Below are 22,540 nucleotides of genomic sequence, written 5' to 3'. Positions count from 1 at the left end.
TAATTTATAATTAGAAAAAATGTAAAAAAAAGTTATTTAAAATTTCAGGTTAACAAAAATAATTTGAGGGTGGTTCTTCTTAACACAATAATTATCATATTTTAGGATGATAATCTCCTTGATTTTCAGAGCTTATTAGCCCAGAATACAGTTATTAGCGAAGTACATGAATGCTAAAACCAAAAAAGTAGACGAAAACCACAATTTCCCAACTAGAGCAGTATTTGAATCAAAGGTGTTGTGTGCAGGGACCCAGGTCTAGCCACTCCCCAAAATAGTGGTATGTATTTTCTTTTGCTGTAGAGACTAACAACTAGGAATTATTTGGGGGATGTTCTAAGGTCTGTATTATACAGGAAATCAGACTACATGATCACAATGGTCCCTTCTGGCCCTAGAATCTATGAAAAATATTGATGCAACATATCAAGCACTACTTTGTAAATAAAATAACGGAACACCAATACACAAAATAACAGTGTCTACATGCATTAGTGGCAGTGACAATCACACCAAAAAGGGCAATATGTTCCCAAAAGAGCAACGGTCTGTTAAATTTAAGTTTGAACTTGTTATGAGAAGCATCTTATTTGCCCAATGAGTACAATTATATCAGATTTCTTTTACTACCTGGATTAAAATCTTGGAAGTTCCAAATGTAGGTGCACAAGTGTTAATTTTTTATTGCTATACATACTGCATTATCTAATGAAAATATTTAAATACAATCATTTAGCATAAAAAACAATGCTGTAATCCTTAGGAACGTCAGGTATTAAGATTGTTTCTATTTCTAAAACTAGTAATTCCCATCTTAAAATTATTGATGTTTTCTGCATTAGTTAGAAAAAGTGGGAAGTCTGGAACATTGTCTCTAATATTAATATGTAAGGGATGTATAAAAATAACAATCTTTTCTGTTTGATTTTGACTCTCTACACAAGCTTTGTAAAGTGTGGGTGGCATACCAAAGAAATAATATTCTTGCACATCAGAAGTAAGAACTCTTTGTTCCAAAATATAAGTGTCCCACAATGTCAGATTGGGAGTTGAAAATTATGGAGACACTGCTGAGCCAACTGCTGCAAGGATAAGAATGATCCTGTAGCCCAGGGGTCAGCAACCTTTCAGAAGTGGTGTGCCGAGTCTTCATTTAGTCATTCTAATTTAAGGTTTCGTGTGCGAGTAATACATGTTAATGTTTTTAGAAGGTCTCTTTCTATAAGTCTATAACACATAACTAAACTATTGTTGTATGTAAAGTAAAGAAGGTTTTTTAAATGTTTAAGAAGCTTAATTTAAAATAAAATTAAAATGCAGAGCCCCCCCCCCGGACCTGTGGCCAGGACCCGGGCAGCGTGAGTGCCACTGAAAATCAGCTTGTGTGCTGCCTTCGGCATAGATTGCCTACCCCTGCTGTAGCCGTTGATGGAGATACATAAACATGCCCCACACTTCAACCTTTCCCAGAGGCTGTGTGTATCAGCTGAGTAACATTCATAAGATAAGTTGACCAAACAAATGAATGAATGAAAGTCACTGCCAAACTTGCACCTTCCTGCTATTCATTACATCTGACAAACATCAAGAAACAGGGGTGTTTAATCATGTATTGGTAGTTTTGTAATTTAAGAACAGGAACCAAACTAGCAATGTGTGCAAAGTGGAAGAGGGTGCATCCTGCTTCTACTAAAGTCAATGGCAATGATTTTGGTGGTGTAGGATCCACACTAAAGCAGTGAACATTGGCTTTGGTGGACTGTCATTTTCCAAAAGGTATGTCCACTGGAGTTCAGTCAATTTTTAGTTCCAGTTAGTTAAAAGGAAGAGGGGAAGAGGCAATTATCCTCAGCTTTCCAGCCCCAAGCAGCAATTCTTTGTATTACCATAGGGTCGACAAGCCCTAGTCATCGATCAATATCCTACTGTTCTAGATGTTGTACAAACACAAGTAAAAAATACCAGCAAACTGTAAATCCCTGCTGAAAATGCATTTCTGGCCTATCTTTCTATTCTGTAATTTACATGAGTGAAGAGCCAAGGTCTAGGATCTTGGACATTGTGGAAACCCAGAGCTTTTTCTGAATATCAGGACAGTGAAATATCTGTTTACAGTCCTCATTAAGTAACTGTAACACCATGAAATAGTTTCAGAAACATGTGAATAAACAAGCAATGTTTTGTTTTTTTTCTACTCATAACCCAATGCAGTTAAAATATAAATATAAAATGTGAAGTATGGAAACATCCTTTCTGGATTTGTATTTACTGATTTGTAGCCAGTCAAACAATTCGCATGCAGAACATCTTCCTTTGAACTAAATGAATTGTGTTATAATGGAATGAGTATGGGACTTGAAAAAAATTGCTTCCAATTGCACACACACGAGAAAAAAATTGCTAAGTCTAAATTAAGATGTTGGCTATGAAGTTTCCAATAGGACCTTGACATGACTGTTGACCTACTCATGACATGATCACACCAGTAAGGATTTGGAATTCTATTAGTATTACCAGAGGAAAAAAGTCAAGGAGTCATCAGGAAAACAAATCTATATCTGCTACTCCATCAGCCAATTACTGTTGTTAAAGTGGAATTAGATGGGTATTGACAATGCGGAGGGGATAAGGATTAGGCAGATGACTGAGTACACAGCTAGCACTGCTGTTCTGTTTTTGCTGTAGAAACTTTGAAAAAAATCTCAGAAGCGGAAGGAATGTGTTGTATGGAATACAATATTATGAATCTGGTCACGTCCAGGAAGAAACAGGTAGTCAGATTACCCTTTCAGCCAATCACACAATGTACTTCTGGACAAAAGTACTACCTACCACACTTTAGTGAAGTGCACTAACAAAATATAAACTTGGCAATACAGTTCAACCTTGATTATTTGAACGCCATGAGGGACTTTGAATAAATTTAAATAATCATTTTTTGTTTTATTTTCTTCAGTGTAATCACAGGATTTTTTTTCAATTAAGTTAACAGATGTCTTGGGAACATAAGCCTGTTCCAGATAACTGAGATTTGGATGATACATATTGGGCACTGATTTATAACTATAAATTCTTAGTACTTATATAGTGCTTTTCACCCACAGTTCTCAAAACAATTTACAAAAGGTAAGCAAGTATAATTCTTCCCATTTTACAGATGAGGAATCAGCAGCAGAGAGAGATTAAGCAATCTGTCCAAAGTTACAATGAGCCTATGGTCGTCAGGAACAGTGTCCAGGTCTCCTAATTCTCATTTATTTATTTTTCAATGAATTAAAAATTAAATTTTCAATTACATTACAAAAAAGGCTGCAAGTAAATATTAGAGAAAATCATAAAGATTCAAATTTAACACACCTGGCTCGATTAGGCCTTATTCCTCAGAACAATGTAGCCCTGACTCAACAAAACCAAATCCTGACTGTTGAAGCTCAGGAATAATGCACAAACTGTAAAACACTCAATTTCTTTTACAGATTCTGTGGACACCATGAGGGCAGAGCTTGAGTATTTATCATTGTGCAACTACCAAAAATATAAAAATAAAAAATAAGATGCCTGCCCCAAGGTTCAAGCAATTTTGACCATTTCTTTAAAAGCATACAACATACACATAAACAGATAGACTCCTCTCAGTTACCCCTAGACCACAATACCCCAGTGTAGTAGGGTTGTCACCCTGCTCCTGCCCAGAGGGGTTAAAACCAGCCCTGGGAGAGGGCTGTGGCAGGGGAATAGCTGGGCTGATTGGGGGAAGGAGCTTCAGCTGGGGGCCACGCCCCAATCAGGGTCCAGCTGGCCCTATAAAGGCCAGTGAAGCCAGGAGCTGACACAGTCTCTCTCTGGCTGTAGAGGGAGACGGACCTGGCTGCTGGGGAGCTAGATAAGGTACCTAAACTGGAGAAGGGCTCGGGGAAGGCCAAATAGGTACTGGAGTTGCAGGGGACAGCCCAAGGCTAGGCTGAGGCAGCAGGTCTAAACCCCTCCTTGCCTGCGATGAGTTGCTTATACTGCACTCTGCCCCAGGGAGCAGGGGCTAGTTGGTGACTTGCAGTAGCCTACGACTGAGGCGAGGTGGGGATAGGGGGTGGGGGTTCCGCGGGGAGGGGAGACCCAGTGAGACTGAGGGGTACTGCAGGAGGCAGCACCCCGGTCTGAGAGGGGCACCAGGGTCTGAGAGGGACTTGGGACCCAGCGGGAAGTGGGACAACAGCCTGCAGGGGGCGCTCTAGGGTCGAAGAGCTAATTCTCAAGATGACCAACAGGAGACGCCGCAGGGGTGAGTCGCCGCACCGTTACACCCAGCAAAAGCAAAACATAACAAAAAACAATCACCGAGTTCCCACTCACTACCCATCTTCACAAATTTACCACTTTCTAGTAAGCCAGGGATAAAATATGGGCCATGCAGACCAAATTAGTTTCACCTGCTATGGAATTACAGATGGAATATACGTATTAGTATATTCACACATTTAGTTATTCATATTTGTGATACAATATAGTGACATCAAGTGCTAAATACTGAAAACCCACATGAAAAACTGAAGGGTCTCATAAAATAGCAGTCTTGGATTCCCTTAGATGGTAAGAGTAATTGTGAATGGTGTTTAAATGTGTAGCCATCCCCTCTACATCTAACACACACATGCTAGAACTCCACAACTTCTGAAGAATGAAAAGCAGACATAAGACTCTTCAGGGAAATTGATGAATTCCTATACAGTCTGGTTGTCTACTAAGCCAGTTAACTTTTCAGTTGATCCACTGTGCTTGTCAGTGGTGTGCTGCTGCACTACAGAGCTCCAATATCCTTTTCAGGTTCAACACAGTGATGAACTGTAATCTCTAACCAAAACTGCCATGCAAATTGAACATAAGCAACTTGCCGTACTCTCTTAAGGAAGTTGCTGGCATCTCAAGAACTAAATTTTTTCTTCCTTATCTTGTCCAAAGGAATCAGGCATGATAACTGAAGAGAAGACAGAAGACTGAAGGACAGTAGCAATGAAGTTGTGAAGCTTCAGAAAATTCAGAAGAAATTGCAGAAAGATAAGGGACTAGTCTCAAAAGCAAAGAACAAAGGACAGCATGGAGAATCAGCGGCATGCACAACAAAAATGCTTTATATAGATGCATATGTCATTTTATTTAATACTGATTAGCGCTGATACTTTAAACAAAATTAGTTCAGAAGATGTAATGGCTTAGAGTTATTATAGCGCCATATTTTTTATTATACTCTTTAGCTGACCAATGATATTACACAACACTCTAACTCCTATTTTGGACTATCAGAAGGCACACATTTGAAGCTGAAACGGACCTCATTCACTGAAAAGTTACCAAGAGTTTCCAGTTTTACCAGCAAGTTAATGAAACTTGTATTGTAGCTTCTGATGTTAAAGAATATAAGTCTCCTACAATATTCATACAAAAATAAAATCAAAATTAGACTCAAGTGTTACTGCAACCACAGGTCTAACCTGCACAGAAAAACCCTCCAAATTCTGCTGCCAAGCACAATAAGATATGTATACTGAATTAAAAGCAAATATAAAGGCTACAAGTCCTTCAAAAGGGCAATGAATAAGCTAAATAGAATGAGACTCTGTCAGCCTCTTATCAGATCATAACAGCAAACCACTAAAACTGGATAGCTCTAAAGTTTATTTTCCTCCCCATCTGCACCTGTTCATGAAGATTTCCGGACTGGAATCAGGGAACTGGTACAGAAAAAAAAATCATTTGTTTTCCACTGGGAGAATGTGTTCACTGGAACTGTATGAGGTGAGTCCTTTGTCCAGTTGGCTGGAAGAAAAGGGGTTATTACCCATATAAAGGCTCCCTCTGCAATTACTGGCAGAAAGGAAAAGAAGGGGAAGATTTACCTGGGAGCAGAAGGAAGAACTTGACTCTCCACACCAGGACAGAGCTGTGAAGGGCAAATAGGGGAAATAGAGGGACATTCCCAGAGTTTAGAATTTCTTACCTGAGATTCCCCAGGTCCTAGAGTTTGAATATTAACAGTTTGGCAAGCAACCCCTTAGGCACTCTGCAGGCTACTCAGGGGTGTAGGACTGGGATGCAAGTAGCAACCAGCAGAGTGTGGATCTCCTCCAGAGGCAGAATATTACAGCTCATACACCTTTGATCCAGCTCAGAGAAGGAACTTAATCAAACCAAAGGGTGTTGGGGGAGAACTTTCTGCCAGGAGGTGGCATTTGGTATGGTTAGCACATCTGCAGGTAACTGAAATTGGGCAAACTTAGGAATGGTTCAAAGTGAATTTGGCCAAGTTTCCTGCTAAGATGGCAGATCAAAATTGGGGAAAAAATAAGGTGTAGCTCAAGGTGTCTGGAGCCAAAATTCCAGTGGATACTGGGAGCAAAGGCAGGGTTGCGGCAGCCATGCTCCCAAAGGATCCTGAGAATCAAACTGGGGAAACTGAGGCACAACTCAGGGTGGCTCCTAATAGGAACAAAATTTGGGGAAACTGAGGCATGGCCCAGAGTGGCTGTGGCCAAGATTCTACCTGAAATTTTGGAAGCTGAGGCACAGCCCATTGTGGCCACACCCAAGATTCCAGTGGATATTGGGGAAACTGGGGCACAGCCCAGTGTTGCTGCAAAGACCCAACCAAAATTGGGGGAACTGAGGCAAGGCATCCAGGATACACATGCAGCAACCGGGAGCCTGTCGCATATAACAGAGGACTCTTTACAGAGGAAGACCCTGGATATTGGGGGACACCTCAGTCAAGGGACCCTGACTCACAGCACACGCTGAGGCAGGGCAGAGAGAGGAAGCTGCCCTTAAGAAGGAACATACTGTTAACTCAAAAGACGGGAGATGGTTTCCTCATATACACATTGCCCAGGGGTAGAGAGAACCCCCCACCTCCCCAAGGTATGCCACAGTGAGGTGTCAGGGGCATGAATCCTTTCCCCATCTGACCCTGGGTAACTGAAGCTCATGCAAAGTTGGTCTTAAGTAAGCTGTTACGCATGTGGTGGGCCACCTGAATATACTTTTGCTGGCAACAAGGGTGGATTCAATAGACTATACAAGCCTGTTAACTTTATTGCATATTGTCTGATAAGTTAAAAGTACTGCCACCAAGGCAATTCAGGCCAAATTTATAGTCCACACTAGTAATAGTCAGTTCTTCAAGTCATTAGCTAACTTGGAATAAAATACCGGTGAAAACTCACCAACTTGGCTTTTAACTCAGGATAGCATCTTGAATTTAACTCTATAGGTGTCCTATAGATAGAGACTTCCTGGCACAGTCTAGAATAACTGAGTGCTGCAGAAGCAACCAGCTAATAACATGAAGTGGTCAAGGAGAAGAAGTTGTTCCACTTACTATGACAAGGTAGCTGGTTTTTTTGCTAAAACGATTAGCTGTGAAGTGGTTAACCTGTTACCATTAAATTATCATTAGATTTAAAGAGTTAAAGCCAATTTTCATGACTTTTTAGATCTAAAATATTTAGAATATTCTAAGTATCTAAAATATATTAAACATAATAGTAAGTGAAAATTTATTTTAAAGTGCACTATTAAAGTGCGCCCCTTTAACCTTTTTTCAGAGTTATTATTTGTATGAAAATTAAGGGAGACAAAACTACACTGAGTCAAAATTTGAAAGTTTGTTATGGGAATCACATCAGCATTCCCCATATAAGCGACTGTGCCTTTGTATAAAATTGTAGTACACAACACAGTGGGATCCCAATCTCTGAACAATACTGTGTTATAAATATTAAATTATAGTAAGATATAAACTTAAATACTGCAGAAACTAATGGATACACCATGGAAGTGGCTAATACAGTGTATGGAGTACTGCCTTAATCTGATCCTTGAGCACAGGTTTTGATTCAAATGGAAAGACTCATTAACTTCAGTGAGCGTTGAATCAAGCTCCTAGCAAGGCTGGTTGTTGCTTGGAGTGCACTATTTTTTAAAAGGCCATAGAAGGGATTTGAAAAGGGTTTCAAAATAGGGAAAGAGGAAACTACACAGATCAGACAGGACATGTGCTGTCACTAAACCATGGATGTACCCAGGATGAGTTTACTTCTGAATACAACAAAGAGGTTGAAAATCCCTGCTGTAAGTGCAAAATTCAGCTCAAATTTAACTGCAAACTGGTGCTTCCAGAGTTTACTTAAAACAAATGAAGTTCAAAGCAGAATAGCCATTCTTAGCAAAATGAATGCAACACTTCCAACATTGACTAGTTTAGCCCAGCAGAATGGTGGTGATTAAACAAAATTTTATCAGGATAACACCACATTCCACACAATAACCTAAAATTTATATTAAAGTGCTATTGCAAAAGCAATTCTAAAAACTTGTCAGAAAAAGGGCAAAGCAGTTTTAAAATCTTAACTAATAAGTGGAAAGGGCAACAATTTTACTATAAATATTGTAATGGGCTTCATCTTTTGTCAGACTCAAGGGGACATTTCAAAATCTGTAACATTGATTAAGAATAAAGGGCAAAAAGCAAAAATGGATACACAGCTAACAAATACACAAGCAGAAACTTAAACCAATCCGCTAAATGTAACCTGCCTTGCCAGATCTTTTTAACTTATTGGAAAACTCGCTCAACTTAATATTGACATAGAGATGTGCAAATCAATACACAAAGAATGAGTGATATATTTTAATTTCAAAATGTTGCAGTAGATCTATGCACTTAGCACATACAAATCATCAAAGGGGTTTCTTGTTGGAACTTACCATATATACTCAATCATAAAATGATTCGTTTATAAGCCGACCCCCCGAAAAATGGATAAGTAAAAATGGAAATTTTTTTATGACCCATTCATAAGCTGACCCTATAATTCAGGGGTCGGCAAACTTTGGCTCCCAGGCCGTCAGGATAAGCTGCTGGTGGGTCAAGACAGTTTGTTTACTTCAAGCGTCCGCAGGCACGGAGGTAAACCTAAGCAAACAAAGTGTCCTGGCCCACCAGCGGTTTACTGTGATGGGCTGGGACAGCAACTGGTGGGGAAATTTTGGGGGGAGGGGAAGAGAAGCTGGGCGTCAGGGGAGTAACCCCTGTGACCACCCCCCACATGACCCCACCCCCTAGCCTGGGGCTCCCCATACTCTCCCTATCTCATCCCATCCCTTCCCACCTTAGCTGGGGCCAGCCAGGTGAGGCTGTCTCTGGCCTAGCTGGAGCTGCTCCAGCAGGCTGGGCGGCACGGCCACAGGCTGCTCTGGCGGGCTGGGCCGGGCGGCATGGCCGCAGCCTTTCAGCCCCGGAGCTGCAGCTGCTTCAGAGGCTGGGGGGAGAGCAGTGTGGCCAGAAGCCAAGAGCCTCTGGCCCCGCCTCTTCCTTCTGGCTCTGCTGGCAGTGCTGCCTCTCCTTGTCCCCTCTGTTGGGGAGAAGGGTCTGTGTCAGACCTCTCCCTCTCTAAACCCGTTCATAAGCCAACTCCATTCTCTGGTGCGTCCCTTTTTTACTAAAAAACATTCGGCTTATGAACGAGTATATACGGTAATGCCGAGACATCACAGGATGGTAAGTAAAGCTGGGAAACAAGTGATGCATATCTCGTACTGCATATTCAAAAATCTTTCTTTTTTTAAAATACATAACTTACAAGTAAAATGTATGAAAAGGAATCCTATTTTTATTATTAGTTTTGAATGAGTTGAACTCATTTGGCAACTTTAACTGCAATGACTGGGAACATTCAGAGTTCTGTAAGCCTAAATGTGTATTTTGCAACCTGTGCACCTCCTGCCGACATGAAGTTCTAACTATTCTTCATACTGAATACTTACACAGTTCCCAGTGAAATGATACCAATTAATACTGATTTCAATGAGTGCATATGAGGAAGAAGAGAAAGGAGAGAGAGAAAAAAATATCTTGCTGAATTTAATTCAGCACTCCCTATTTTTTCATCATAGTACTATAGTGCACATAGTGTCTTCACCAAACATTTCATGCCCCCCTCTCTAGCTTTTCTTAGTTTATAATCTTTTAGGTAAATTGGCTTCAAAAATGTTTAGATAATCAGTAAAAAAATAAATAAATAAAAATTAAAAAAACCACCACCAATGATCACAATTTCACTTTCTCACACTTGCATATACACATCCAAAATCCTCAATGCACATAGGAACAAGGGGCATTTTTACCAATTTATGTATGGTTAAATTAAATGCTCTCTTAATATGCCAGTACAACATGCTTATGGTACTTATAACATCAAAGGCGCTTTGAGTAAGAGGAGGGATCTTGAATTATATTTTCTATATCTGAATTATACCAGTGAGATATCAATAAAAAGCACTCTTTTGGGGAAGGAACAGAAAGTAATATCTGCAAAATTCCAGAACGCATGTATAGTTAAAGGGCTGTCAAGTGGCACTTAACCATTCGTAAGGTATATATTATCTTCTGTAATTTTCATTCCTCATTCTTTAATACTGAAGGATAATTGTGCTAAAGCAAGATCTGCGATTCTTAAAATTTCTCTTGGTGCTTATTCCACTTGTGAAATTATAATCCTAAATTTATGAAATAATTGCTTGTTTTAAATACAATTATGTCTCCATTACATCATTATTTACTACTTGAAGTCATAGGCAGAAACAGCAAAATGTTGATTATGTACAAGGGTAATGCAAATAGACCAAAACATGAAAAAAAAATATAAATAGACCTTATTAAAAAAAAGAATAATTTCCAAATGTAACTGTTTTCATCTTTACATTCTCAATTCTGTTAAACTGAACTAACATTTTGATCATACCAAATTAGTGCTAATAATGTTTTTCATTGTTCATTTAGCATGATGGTTGCATTAAATCTGTGATTCATGAAAGTAGGTATGATTATTATTACTTTACTCCCAAGTGTAGAGAGAGACCAGGACTGAGGAAAGACACTACATTACAAATAAAGTTCAATAGCAGGTTTCATTTTCTCCAGAAGAAGAGTGAGCATGTAAACATGAAATATATACTGCCATTATTTTTATAGGTAATCTCAAATTATCTCAAAATCCTGCCAGTGCAAACTTCAACTTCACTAGTGAGAATACTTTAGTGATACAAACGTACCTTTTCTTAAGGGGTTGGGAAAAATGCCTTTTTTTTTTTTTTTTTTTTTTAAATCTGGGCATATGTAATGGGTTTTGCTGCTTTTTTAAAAAAAATGACATTCATAGTCTTATCTGTGAAGCTGCATGGAAAAACAAAATATTATATAAAAAGGCAATTCTAATTCTGTGTCACAAATTATCCTTATTTCTCTTCCCCTGCTCTTATTTATAAATGGAAATATGAAAGAAAAGAAGATCTTTGTTTCCATTAGCTCCATCTGCTCTTGTTGGCTATCACCTACCTCAAGTTACAATCCTAATTTGTGACCTCAGATGTAGCTGCTGTGGAAGTGTTTCTGCTGCCAAAAATCAAAGGAGTATGACTTTAGATGGAGACTAAGGGCTTTAACGTGGCTTGTGTAGTCACGGCAGAGCGCTGGGAAAGAGCTCTCCCAGCACTCTAAAATAACCCCACCTACACGAGAGGTATGGCTCCCAATGCTGGTGCACTGTTTATACTGGTGCTTTACAGTGCTGAAATTTGCTGTGCTCAGGGGTGTGTTTTTTCACACCCTTGAGCGAGAAAGTTTCAGTGCTGTAAAGTGCCATCGTAGACAAGCCCTAAGCAAAAGAAAATCAATGTGATCTGTAAAGGTTTTTATTTACTTTCGTATTTAAAACCAAACTTTAGTGTTAGCTGCTGCATACGTAAACTGGAATATGCACATCAGCAAACATGTCATTTTAGTTAACATTTTCTTCCTGGTATGTTTGAATCCAGAAGCTGTAATTTCCCCAACAACCTGTCTGTTTCTCTTCGTTGTTGGGGAAATTTAGTAAAAAAAAAACAAAAAAAAACAAAAAAAAAAACAAGGGTGGATGAAGTCTCCCTAACTGACTACTGTTCAACAATTCATTAAGGTTCTCTTTTAAAAATATTCATGTTTCATACCTTAGGTTGAATAAAGTTAAAATAAATAGGGTTCTGGAAGATTTACAGACAATAGATGAAGTCATATCATATAAAAGTACAGAATAAACTGATAGGTATGGAAGAAACTTCACAGTTTGACTAGAACTTATTTTGTTTAAATGCTCAGCCTGTATGCCCAGGAGCTTTGACTTCTGTAGCTGCTTCAATAGATGGCTCAATTTCTTAATTTTTTTGGGGGGGTGGGGTGGAGGGGGTGTTTCACACCAATGTATGACACAACATATTCAAACGGTGATTAATAGCTCTGCTGAATTTTAAAGATAGTGTGGTTGTAGCAAATAGTGAAAGCTTAAGCCTATCAACTAGATCCTTTTTTCAGGAAACACACTGCAGAGGCTAAAAATATACAGAAGACTAAAGAAAGTTATTTTTAATACTAAAATTAGATAAATATTGCACGGCATAAAGTTTTAGTCTTGGAATGTCAAAGCACCTTATAACAAAGATACTAGAACTACTTAAGTGCTGTCAACTCTGAGGTGGAATAGGTCTGTCTTTTGTGTCTACATAGAGAATAGCAACTTTCAGATCAATGCCTCAAAAGCCTGTTCTCTATTGGCTTTTGAGGCATTGTTCTTTCTTGGTTTTCCCTCCTATTTCTCTGACCAGTCCATTTGGTGAGTGTTCCTATTTCTTTCTTACTCTTTCAATGGGCATTTTCCCAGGTTATGCCTATGCCCTCATGTTCTTCTCTGCACACATTTTCTCTAGGTGCTCTTATTAACAAGAATGGCCTAAAATACTAGCTTTATGCAGATGAGTTGCCAAACTACTTCTCCATTGAAAACCTGTCTCCATGCTATCTAATCATGCAACTTTGCTTGTCCATCTGACATCTCTGTGGATATCAAACCAGCAACTTAAGATCTTCAAGGCCAAAAAAAAGATTTAGATCTCTCTCTAGATTTCCTCTCGCTATTTCTTAGTGATATGGAATAGATTTTGTGGTTCTCTTGCTCTCTTTTTGTTTCCTCCACAACTGCCATTTCCAGGAAAGAAAAATAAATAGCCACAATTTGTGTGTCAAGTACTAAGGAAGGAACCTAAGTGAATTCTAGAAAGTTACTTCTTCAAGGAGTCAAATAAACCCAACCCTGACAACTTTCACACTTCCTTATCTTCCTGTACGGACACATGGAGCTAACAAGTTGTCTTGCATTAATTTTGTTGCTCTCGATATCCTGTATTCCTCCTTTGTATGCTGTCTTAACAGATTGTAAACTCTTCAAAAAAGCAATCTTTTCTTACCTTGTTGTAAAGTGACAGTATACAAAAAAATAAAAACAGGTTATATAACTTGCACCTAAAAATAACTTGCACTTGATACAATTTGGTAAGGATTTCTTTTTTTAAACTCTGAAAATGTGCTTGGTTCTTTACAATTACTAAAGAACATACCTTCAAATTCAAAGTCTCTTTTAAAAGATCATATTTGCCCAGAAAACACAGCCTAGCCACTCTTCATTTAAGTTTTGTGCTCCTATTTTGAGGGCAGAGACCACAAATGCTGGTGCGCACACACACACACACACACCAATATCATGTTGTCTTGTGTTTCATAAGATATGCAGTACAGAACTATTTTCTAAATGGAAGAGAGATCTAATTAAGACTTTAAAAGATATTACAAAGAAAAGGCTTTGATCCTACATGGTAGTCTGCCCAGGCAGAAGTCTGAGCTAGTAGATCCCAAAGCAGACTCCATGTGAAAAATAACAAACACTTATTTTTGGTGGGTTTTTTTTTTTTTGTAAAGCAGACTTTTAAACAGTGCATTTCTAAATATTTTTATATTACATCTCCAATTGAAGGTAGTATTTAAATAAATATTGTGAAAATATGACACCTCTCAGAATTCATTTAAGATTTACAGAGTTCAGTGTGTACATTTATTAAAATGGTTAGAAGACACATTGTACAGATTTACTAAAATATACCCAAAAGAGCTCTCTGCTTGTTTTTGACAAAAAAATTACAAGAGGAATAATAGCTCAGTAGTAATCACCACTCTATGTTAAAAGATGTCTCCATTTTTAGCATATAGGCATATTTTCTTCTATCTCCTCTATATCATAACTACTTTACTCTCTCTAATACCACATGCACTATAGACCCTATTCTGCATCACTGATTTTAAATTTAGCCTATAAAAATCATTTTGCATACATTAAAAACAACAATACATGAATACTGAGGTAGTAATTCAATCTCAAGGTTCTTCTGACAGAATTCAAGTTATCACTTTTTAGGATCCTGCACAATGGAAGTTTGATAGCCAGAGATGCTACAAATCCACAATTCCAGTTGAAGTCAATGTGGGGGCTCAGTGCCTGTGGAAAAAAAAATCCAGCCCTATATGAGCACACACATAGGGTACGTCTACACTACGGGATTATTCCGAATTTACATAAACCGGTTTAGCAAAACAGATTGTATAAAATCGAGGGCGCGTGGCCACACTAAACACATTAAATCGGTGGTGTGCGTCCACGGTCCGAGGCTAGCATCGATTTCTGGAGCGTTGCACTGTGGGTAGCTATTCCGTAGCTATCCCATAGTTCCCGCAGCCTCCCCCGCCCCTTGGAATTTCCGGGTTGAGATCCCAGTGCCTGATGGGGCAAAAATCATTGTCGCGGGTGGTTCTGGGTAAATGTCGCCAGTCACTCCTTCCTCTGGGAAAGCAACGGCAGACAAGCATTTCGTGGCTTTTTTCCCTGGATTGCCCTGGCAGATGCCATAGCATGGCAATCATGGAGCCTGTTTTGCCTTTTGTGACTGTCACCGTATGTGTACTAGATGCCGCTGACAGAGGCGATTCAGCAGCGCTACACAGCAGCATGCTTTTGCTTTTGCATGACAGCAGAGATGGTTACCAGCCATACTGTACCATCTACCAATCCATAAATTGGTAAAAAGATGATCATGGTTACCAGTCCTTTTGCACTGCACCATCTGTTGCTGTCATAAGTGCCCCTGGCTGCTCTTAGCCAGGGGCGCAAAAGCCAAAATTGGGAATGACTCCTTGAGTCAATCCCTCCTTTTTGGTATCTAAAAACAGAATCAGTCCTGTCTAGAATTTGGGCAAGTGTACTAGAGAACCACTGTATCATAGAACCAGAGAGCACAGCTTCTCTGTGTCAGATCCAGCAGAAATTATGAGCTGTATGCTATTCACAGGGGGTGCTCCTGCAACAACCCCACCTGTTGATTCCATTCTTCCCCCAGTCTTCCTGGGCTACCGTAGCATTGTCCCCCCACTTGTGTGATGAAGTAATAAAGAATGCAGGAATAAGACACAGTGACTTGTTAGTGAGAAATGAGTGGAAGGCAGCCTCCAGCTGCTATGATAGTCCAGACAGGACATTAAGAAGTGTGGAGGAGAGGAGCCCAGCATCGCGCTGCTAGTCCAGGGGCAATTGAATCTTTTCTTTACACATGAAGGGTGGGGGCTGATGGAGCTCAGCCCCCTGTTGCTATGATGAGGACGGTTACCAGCCATACTGCACCATCTACCAGGAAAAATTAGGGCCAGGCACCCTTGATCGACCTAACGGATGCTAGTCGGCATGGTTACCAGTCCTTTTGTACTGCCCCATGTGCCAATAGGCTGATGATGACGATGGGTATCAGTCTTACTGCACCATCAGCCACCCATGGCGGGGGAGGGGAGCAAGGATGTTGGTGTTGAGTGCTGCAGCATCGTGTCTATCTGCAGCATTCAGTAAAGATAGGGTGACATGTAAAAGAGTCAAGAGAGGATTGTTTTCCCTTTCACTTCTGGGGGTGGGTGGGGGGGGGTGCGTAAATTGCCGAGCTATGCCCTAACCCACCGCGGACACTGTTTTTGACCCTAGAAGCATTTGGAGCTCAGCCAAGAATGCAAATGCTTTTCGGATACTGCAGGAACTGTGGGATAGCTTGAGTCCTCCAGTCCATGAGCATCCATTTGATTCTTTGGCTTTCCGTTACGCTTATCACGCAGCAGTGCGCTGAGTCCCTGCTATGGCGTCTGTCTGGAGATTTTTTAAAATGATTTTGAATTTCGTCTTCTGTAACGGAGCGCTGATAGAACAGATTTGCCTGCCCTTACTGCGATCACATCAGCATGGTCCATGCTGGAGCTCTTTTTTTATTTTGATTTCGGACTGCATCGCCACCCGTGCTGATCGGAGCTCCACGCTGGGCAAACAGGAAATATTCAAAAGTTCGCGGGGCTTTTCCTGTCTACCTGGCCACTGCATCCGAGTTCAGATTGCTGTCCAGAGTGGTCAGTGGTGCACTGTGGGATACCGCCCGGAGGCCAATACTGTCGATTTGCGGCCACACTAAACCTAATCCGATATGGTAATACCGATACTAGCGCTACTCCTCTCGTTAGGGAGGAGTACAGAAACGGTTTAAAGAGCCCTTTATATCGATATAAAGGGCCTCTCAGTGTGGACAGGTGTGGCGTTAAATCGGTTTTACGCTCCTAAAACCGGTTTAAACGCCTAGTGTAGACCAGGCTTTAACTTAAGCTCCCAACTTCTGATTTTTTTTTTAAATGTCAGGTGGTAGCAGGAACTATTGTGGATTAAGTTTTTAAAAACTGATTTATTTTAGTGGTATCAGTTTAAGCTCCATCTAGGTAGATAATTGTTATCTGCATACATGACAAATATGCTTACTACTGCTAATTTCTTAACTGGTAATTCAGTTTCCCCAAATTATTATACTTTCACAGAAAGATCATTTAAGTAACCTTACCAGAAAACAAAAATTAAATAAACTTTTGCTTGCTCTGTTCCATTAAAAATATTTATTAAGTCTAAAACAAAAACAAACCACCTCCTACTTTTAAACTGCCACTCATCCTTGCCTAAAGCATGACCAATAGCTCAGGATAAATTGCTTGTAGGATCTCGGCACATGACAGACCTATATTTTGTACCGTGTGATCTCACCATACATTTCAAATGTGATGATCACTTTTGAGAAAAAGAGTCATAGCAGTCACAATAGAAAAACGGAGTGGGATGTCAGGAATGGCATAAAAGGATTTGGAAAATCAAATTAACAAAAAGTTACCATTGTCTCTACTCCCTGAATGCAAGAAGAGACATTGGAAGCTTCAGCATCAGTTCACAATGCCACAAGACAGAGTAAGAACCTGATCGACAACAACATGCATTGAAGATGGATAATAAGGTAAAGAATGTACATAAGGATGCTCAAGAGGCTGCTTCACACAATTGTAAGGGAGAGACATCACTTCTCTCAGCCCAAGAGATCAAGGAACGAGCATTGACATAAGGCAGTGCCTCCTAAACTTCTTTAATGCTATAACTGAAGCTCAGAGACTGTTCAGGTCATCAGAGAGAACAGAGAGATATCCTGATTAATTTCTTCTAAAATCCTCTTCTTCTTCAGTGGGACTGAGAAAAACTTTTTCTGAACATGAACCTTCCTTCTGAATGACTATTTGAGAGGCAAGAAAGGAATCTTTCCACGGCATCAAAGTAAACTTCGAGTAATCTCAAAACAGTATTTGCCATCCAGCAATCTTATGTGGGTCCATGCTAAGAGAATGTGGAAGTTTAAATACATAATAGTATTATCACAGTAAATTCATTCCATGAAAAAACCTACTGTGATGGGGTGTGTCCCTAACACTGGTCCATAAGGGTTAATAGAGTCCTAGGGAGGCTGCGCAGGAGGCAGCCAATTAGAGAGGGGATGCTAGGAGCAGCCAATCAGGGCTGGGCGGGCCCATATAAGAAGAGCTGCAGAGCAGAGCAGCTTCAGTCACTCCCTGGAGCTTTAGGAGGACCAGTTGCCTTGCAGGCTGAAGGTAGCAAGCACCTTGGACAGGCAGAGACCAGGGGAGCTAAAGGCAACTCCTGGTGGACTGCAAGGAGCTGCAGGCAGAGGCCCCGAGACAAGGGCAAAGAGGGTGCTGGGAGCACAGAGAAGCAGCCCAGGGAAACCTACTGAAGAGTTAGAGGGGGCGCTGTAAGCAGCGGCCTTCTACAGGGTTCCTGGGCCGGGACTTGGAGTAGTGGGCAGGCCCGCCACGGCCCCCCTGCTCACCACTGGGGAAGTGGCTAAACAGTAGACTGCAGTTGCCTCTGAGAGACGTGGCTGGACAGGGACTGCAGAGATGTCCCCTGGAAGGGGGGAGCACCAAGTGTGGCACGACCAAAGGGCTGTGTCACTGAAGAGGACATCAGTCCTTGGAGAGACGTGGGTCCAGGAGCAGAAGAGGTGATGGGTGGAGCACCAACAGAGCAAGAAGCACTGGTTAGCAGAGCTAATCCCCAGGACAACCAGCAGGAGGTGCTGAACTGGTGAGTGAATCCCATCACGTCCGCCCTATAAAAAGTATACATCATCAACAACATGCTCCTGTTGTACGTGAGGAGTCACTATTGAATTTGACAGGACAGAAAAACATAGCAAAGCAGAAGGAAAGACAAGAGAGAGAGAGACACACACACAATGGTGAAGTATAAAATCTGAGTTCTCTTAAATTTGTTCACCTGGAGGATTTTTTTTTTTTTTAAGAAATTTACCTGTCACGAATGACTAAATATATAGCTAGCTTTCAAATGATGTGAACAATACGTTAAACTGTGTTAGTACAGACAGCCAAAAAAGTGTAAGTTAACTAGAACTCAGAGGAATTACTGAACATCAGAAATGTTAGTGAATTCCCTTGAGGCATAACTGCTTGTTCAATCAACACCCAATTATTTGGTGTGGTTCCAGTACACACTAATACCTTGCAGAGACAATATGAGCAAATTAAGGTGAGATTAGGTCTAAGGTAACAGTGTGGAAGGAAGATATTAAGTACCTGATCTCTCTAAAGATTTTAGGGAAGTTCTTTTTTAAATTACCAAACCCTTCCCTGCCCAGCCCGTGGACAGAAGCACTTACTGATAAAGTTTGTTTGGTCAGTCTGCATAGCATCTCAAATACAAGATGTAAGTGTTTTGCTAATATTTTTAATAGCCATGTTAATCAAGGATATGGACCTACATACAACACATAGCTCTGGGCCTTTAACCTTCTTATAAAGAATGATCCAGGCATCTGGAAATCTAGACAAGTACCATCAGTTTCCTTAGAATGATTAGACATACTTAAGAGGTGTGTCTTTAAAGATGCACATAAAGCTTTAAAAGAAGTCAGCTCTGAGTGAATGTGAATCAGGCATTTTGCCAAAGGATAGACCATTAATGGTTTCTATGATCTCTTCCTCAGAGAGCGGCCTGCCAAGACAAATCCTCAGAGTTATACTAGTGAGATCAAAAAGTCCCACCTCTCCCTAGCTGTGGGCACTTTACCAGTTTAGTAATTTTGATAAACTCCGAAAACATTTCTTTCTTTACGTTTAATTAATCTGGTACCAGCAAAGTTTCTAACAGCTGGTATTGCGCTTTGGCTGGTGTCTGACTTGATTAGCTTTGTAAACAGCCAACCAGTTCTGTCATCCTACTAGAATAATCTGTTTGCGAAAGTCAAGGCCATTTGAGACCTTTGGGCTATGTGTACACTGACAGCAAAGTTGGCCACTTACAGCTTCTCCAGCAAGGCAGAGTTAAATAAAAAGGACACGAGATGTACCTGAACCTGCAGGTTGTTTTTTCCCCCCACCTTGACACTGAACTGTATCTTGAGTTTATCGTACCCTCCTTTGGAGGCATAAGAACTAATTGTGCCCCTAATATGATTTGAAAAGAGCATATAACATAACGGACAATACCTCAAGGATATAATTTATCTCTATGAAACAATGAGTCTGAGCATCAGCATGTTTCCTAAAAAGCCTATATACAGGAAGCAAGAATTATTCTCCTTCCAGAACAGCACCTTCTCAACTGATCTTCATGGACCACCATGAAAGCTGTGCGACTGGATATCTGAGTGGTCTCTGTTTTCACTTTTACAACCCTGTCTAACAAAGTATTTGGCAGGAATAAGCAGTCCAACCCTGAAGAGGCTGGTGTGAGATCTTGATTAAAACAAGTTCTATACAGTAAAGTGTTGGAATTTCTATATTATGTTTGAACATTGACTTTGTTGTATTTTAAATGACTCAGACATGCTTCAACTTTTAAACAGGTGGTTTATATAGGACAAGATACCTCTCCGTTCTGATTCAGAAGGAAAAAAACTGAGAACATTTTTTACCTGATGTTCAAACTTGTGCATGAAACCCCTCTCACACACAAAAAAGAATTGAACCACAAAGCAAATATTGAGTTATTACTATGATGGTACAATGGTGTATAGTAAGTACTCTGTTATACAGAGGAATTAGAAAGCCCTGATAAGTTTTTAAAATAGTTACAAAGTTGTCCTATATTTAGGGTTGCCAATTTTGGTTGGATGTATTCCTGGAGATTTCATCACATGACAATCTTTAATCAAAGATTAATCTTTAATTCCTGGAGATTTATGGCCAATCCTGGACTGTTGGCAATCCTACCTATATTTACAATAGTTAAACCAGCATAATTCATTTACAGTCTTGCATTTTCTGCTTTTTGTTTTTTTAATTTACTCCATAAAATATTCATTATGCAACTCCACTCACACCGATGTGTCCTTCCTTCCTTTCTTTCCACCCATGATTTGCACCTTTGTTCCTGGCATTTCCTATGCCTGGAACAGCTTTACTTATCTGTATGCATCCTCACTCTATTACTTTCAATAATTCCTCAAAACTCAATTTTCTTTGCTTGTCTTTGCCCCATTAATCCCATACTCAGGTGTTGTTCACTGCCACACCAATACCTGATCATGATATGTAGATATTTAAAACAATCCAAAACAGGACAGCTCAACAACGTTAATTTAATAACTGAAAAATAAAAATACTCCCACAGCACAAATCTCCTTATTGTTCCTTCCTCATTGACTCCCTGTTATATGTTGCAGTGTCTTAGAACTTCTATGTCATCTTCCATCCTGCAAAAGGCTCTGCAAACACTGCCTCCTACCTCCATTTAGAATCCTACTGGGACTCTGCACAGGACTGGGGCATTACATTGTTAGCTCCAGGGTGCAGGGATTTTGTCTCCTTATGTTCGTAAAACACTGCACATGTGGCTCTATATTAATTAGAAACACAAACTAGGTAAGATTGATTTTGAAATTACAAAATGGTAGTATTAATCTAATTTGCTCTTGGGGGCACTTTATAAATACAAGTTATTTTACAGACCTAGATGTTTTCATTTTATTAGTACACCATTACGTGAATAGAACTATGCTAATTAAGGATTAACACATCCAGGATGGGATTTTACTTCCATACAAAAAAAATAAAATAAAAATCAACTGTTAAAAAGACAGCCTTGAACATATTGATACTATTTTTAGATGAACAGGTAAGACCTGTAATTAAATGTCTGATCTTTGCCTAAGAAAACATCTGTGTAATTAGTAAAATTAATTAATTCTAATTCATCCACACAAATGATTTTCTTAGCTCTGAAATCAATCATTTCAACACCCAAGATGCTATCAACTAAACAAATTTTCCAAGAAGTGATACAGTAGATCAAGTTCAAATTATGAACGTGTCATTTTTCTTCCCAGTTGTGTCTGAAGTGTTTTCTAACATTCCCCTGTTGTGTCAACATTTTGACATTTATAGTATAAGCAAAACATGATCAGGTATTATGGAAGCTACAGTTTATATCTAGTAGTAATTACACATAATGCCAAGCTTTTAATCTGCAGTTCTTGTAAAAAAAAAAAAAAGCTGGGAACTGTCATAATTAGTACTAATGGGCTGGGAACGAAGAAAATGTTTTGATTGGAGGATTTTTTAAAAAATAATGTAAAACTACCTTCCCTACAACTTTTTAATATTTATAGAGAAGTGCCATTTCCCCCCCACTTTAAATGCCAACATATTGAAGGTTCCACCAGGAAAATGTGCTGAAGAATGAACCTAGAATTTCACACTACAAGTGTCAAATCAGTCATCAGAGGACAATTACAAGATTTCTTAAATGAACCAGCACTTTTTTCAAAACATGTTTTTTCTATCTGAGCTAATTTTAAATATTTTTAAAACATTAAAAAGTGGATGACCATATTTTGGGAGTGGTAAGCACAGGAAAAAACAAACAATTTTCTATAGTGTTACTGCTGTCTCACTACTGTGAAAGGACAACAAAATGAGGTTTCTGCTATCTCACTGTGTATGATCACAGCTGGATCCTAATTCAAAGGGGCATTTCTGCTTGTCTGTATTAAAATCCTTTGACTAAAAGCTACATATTTGCTCATTTGCTATAATTGTTTCATTTTTCCTATTTGAATCAAGGAAAAGGTCTGTGGCAAAAATCACCTAATAACCTCGTAAGTGCTTGTTTTATGAATCTGGCCCTTAGTCAAGAAGTTACATTCAAAAGTCTTTTAATCACCTTCTGATCAGAATTTACTGGATTGTATCTAAGTTCAA

General features: G+C 39.6%; 1 protein-coding gene across 5 annotated transcripts in view; it reads right to left on the bottom strand.

Moving 5' to 3' along the window:
• Positions 1-22,540, bottom strand: part of GPATCH2 (G-patch domain containing 2) — a 185,272-nt gene that overhangs the window by 109,335 nt on the left and 53,397 nt on the right. Inside the window, exon 6 of one of the 5 annotated variants that reach the window (XM_045010248.1) lies at positions 13,899-14,408. The exons of the other annotated variants lie outside the window; for them this stretch is intronic. Within the exon in view, the coding sequence (XP_044866183.1) occupies positions 14,232-14,408 (177 nt within the window). The 3' untranslated portion in view covers positions 13,899-14,231. Of the gene's footprint in view, positions 1-13,898; positions 14,409-22,540 lie in introns of those variants that run through there. 5 annotated transcript variants of the gene reach the window in all.

This window comes from Mauremys mutica, chromosome 3, assembly GCF_020497125.1.
Source record: "Mauremys mutica isolate MM-2020 ecotype Southern chromosome 3, ASM2049712v1, whole genome shotgun sequence".
NCBI classification, from domain to species: domain Eukaryota; kingdom Metazoa; phylum Chordata; order Testudines; family Geoemydidae; genus Mauremys; species Mauremys mutica.
Note: the sequence above shows the minus strand (reverse complement) of the source record. Positions and strands in the feature narration are given on the sequence as shown.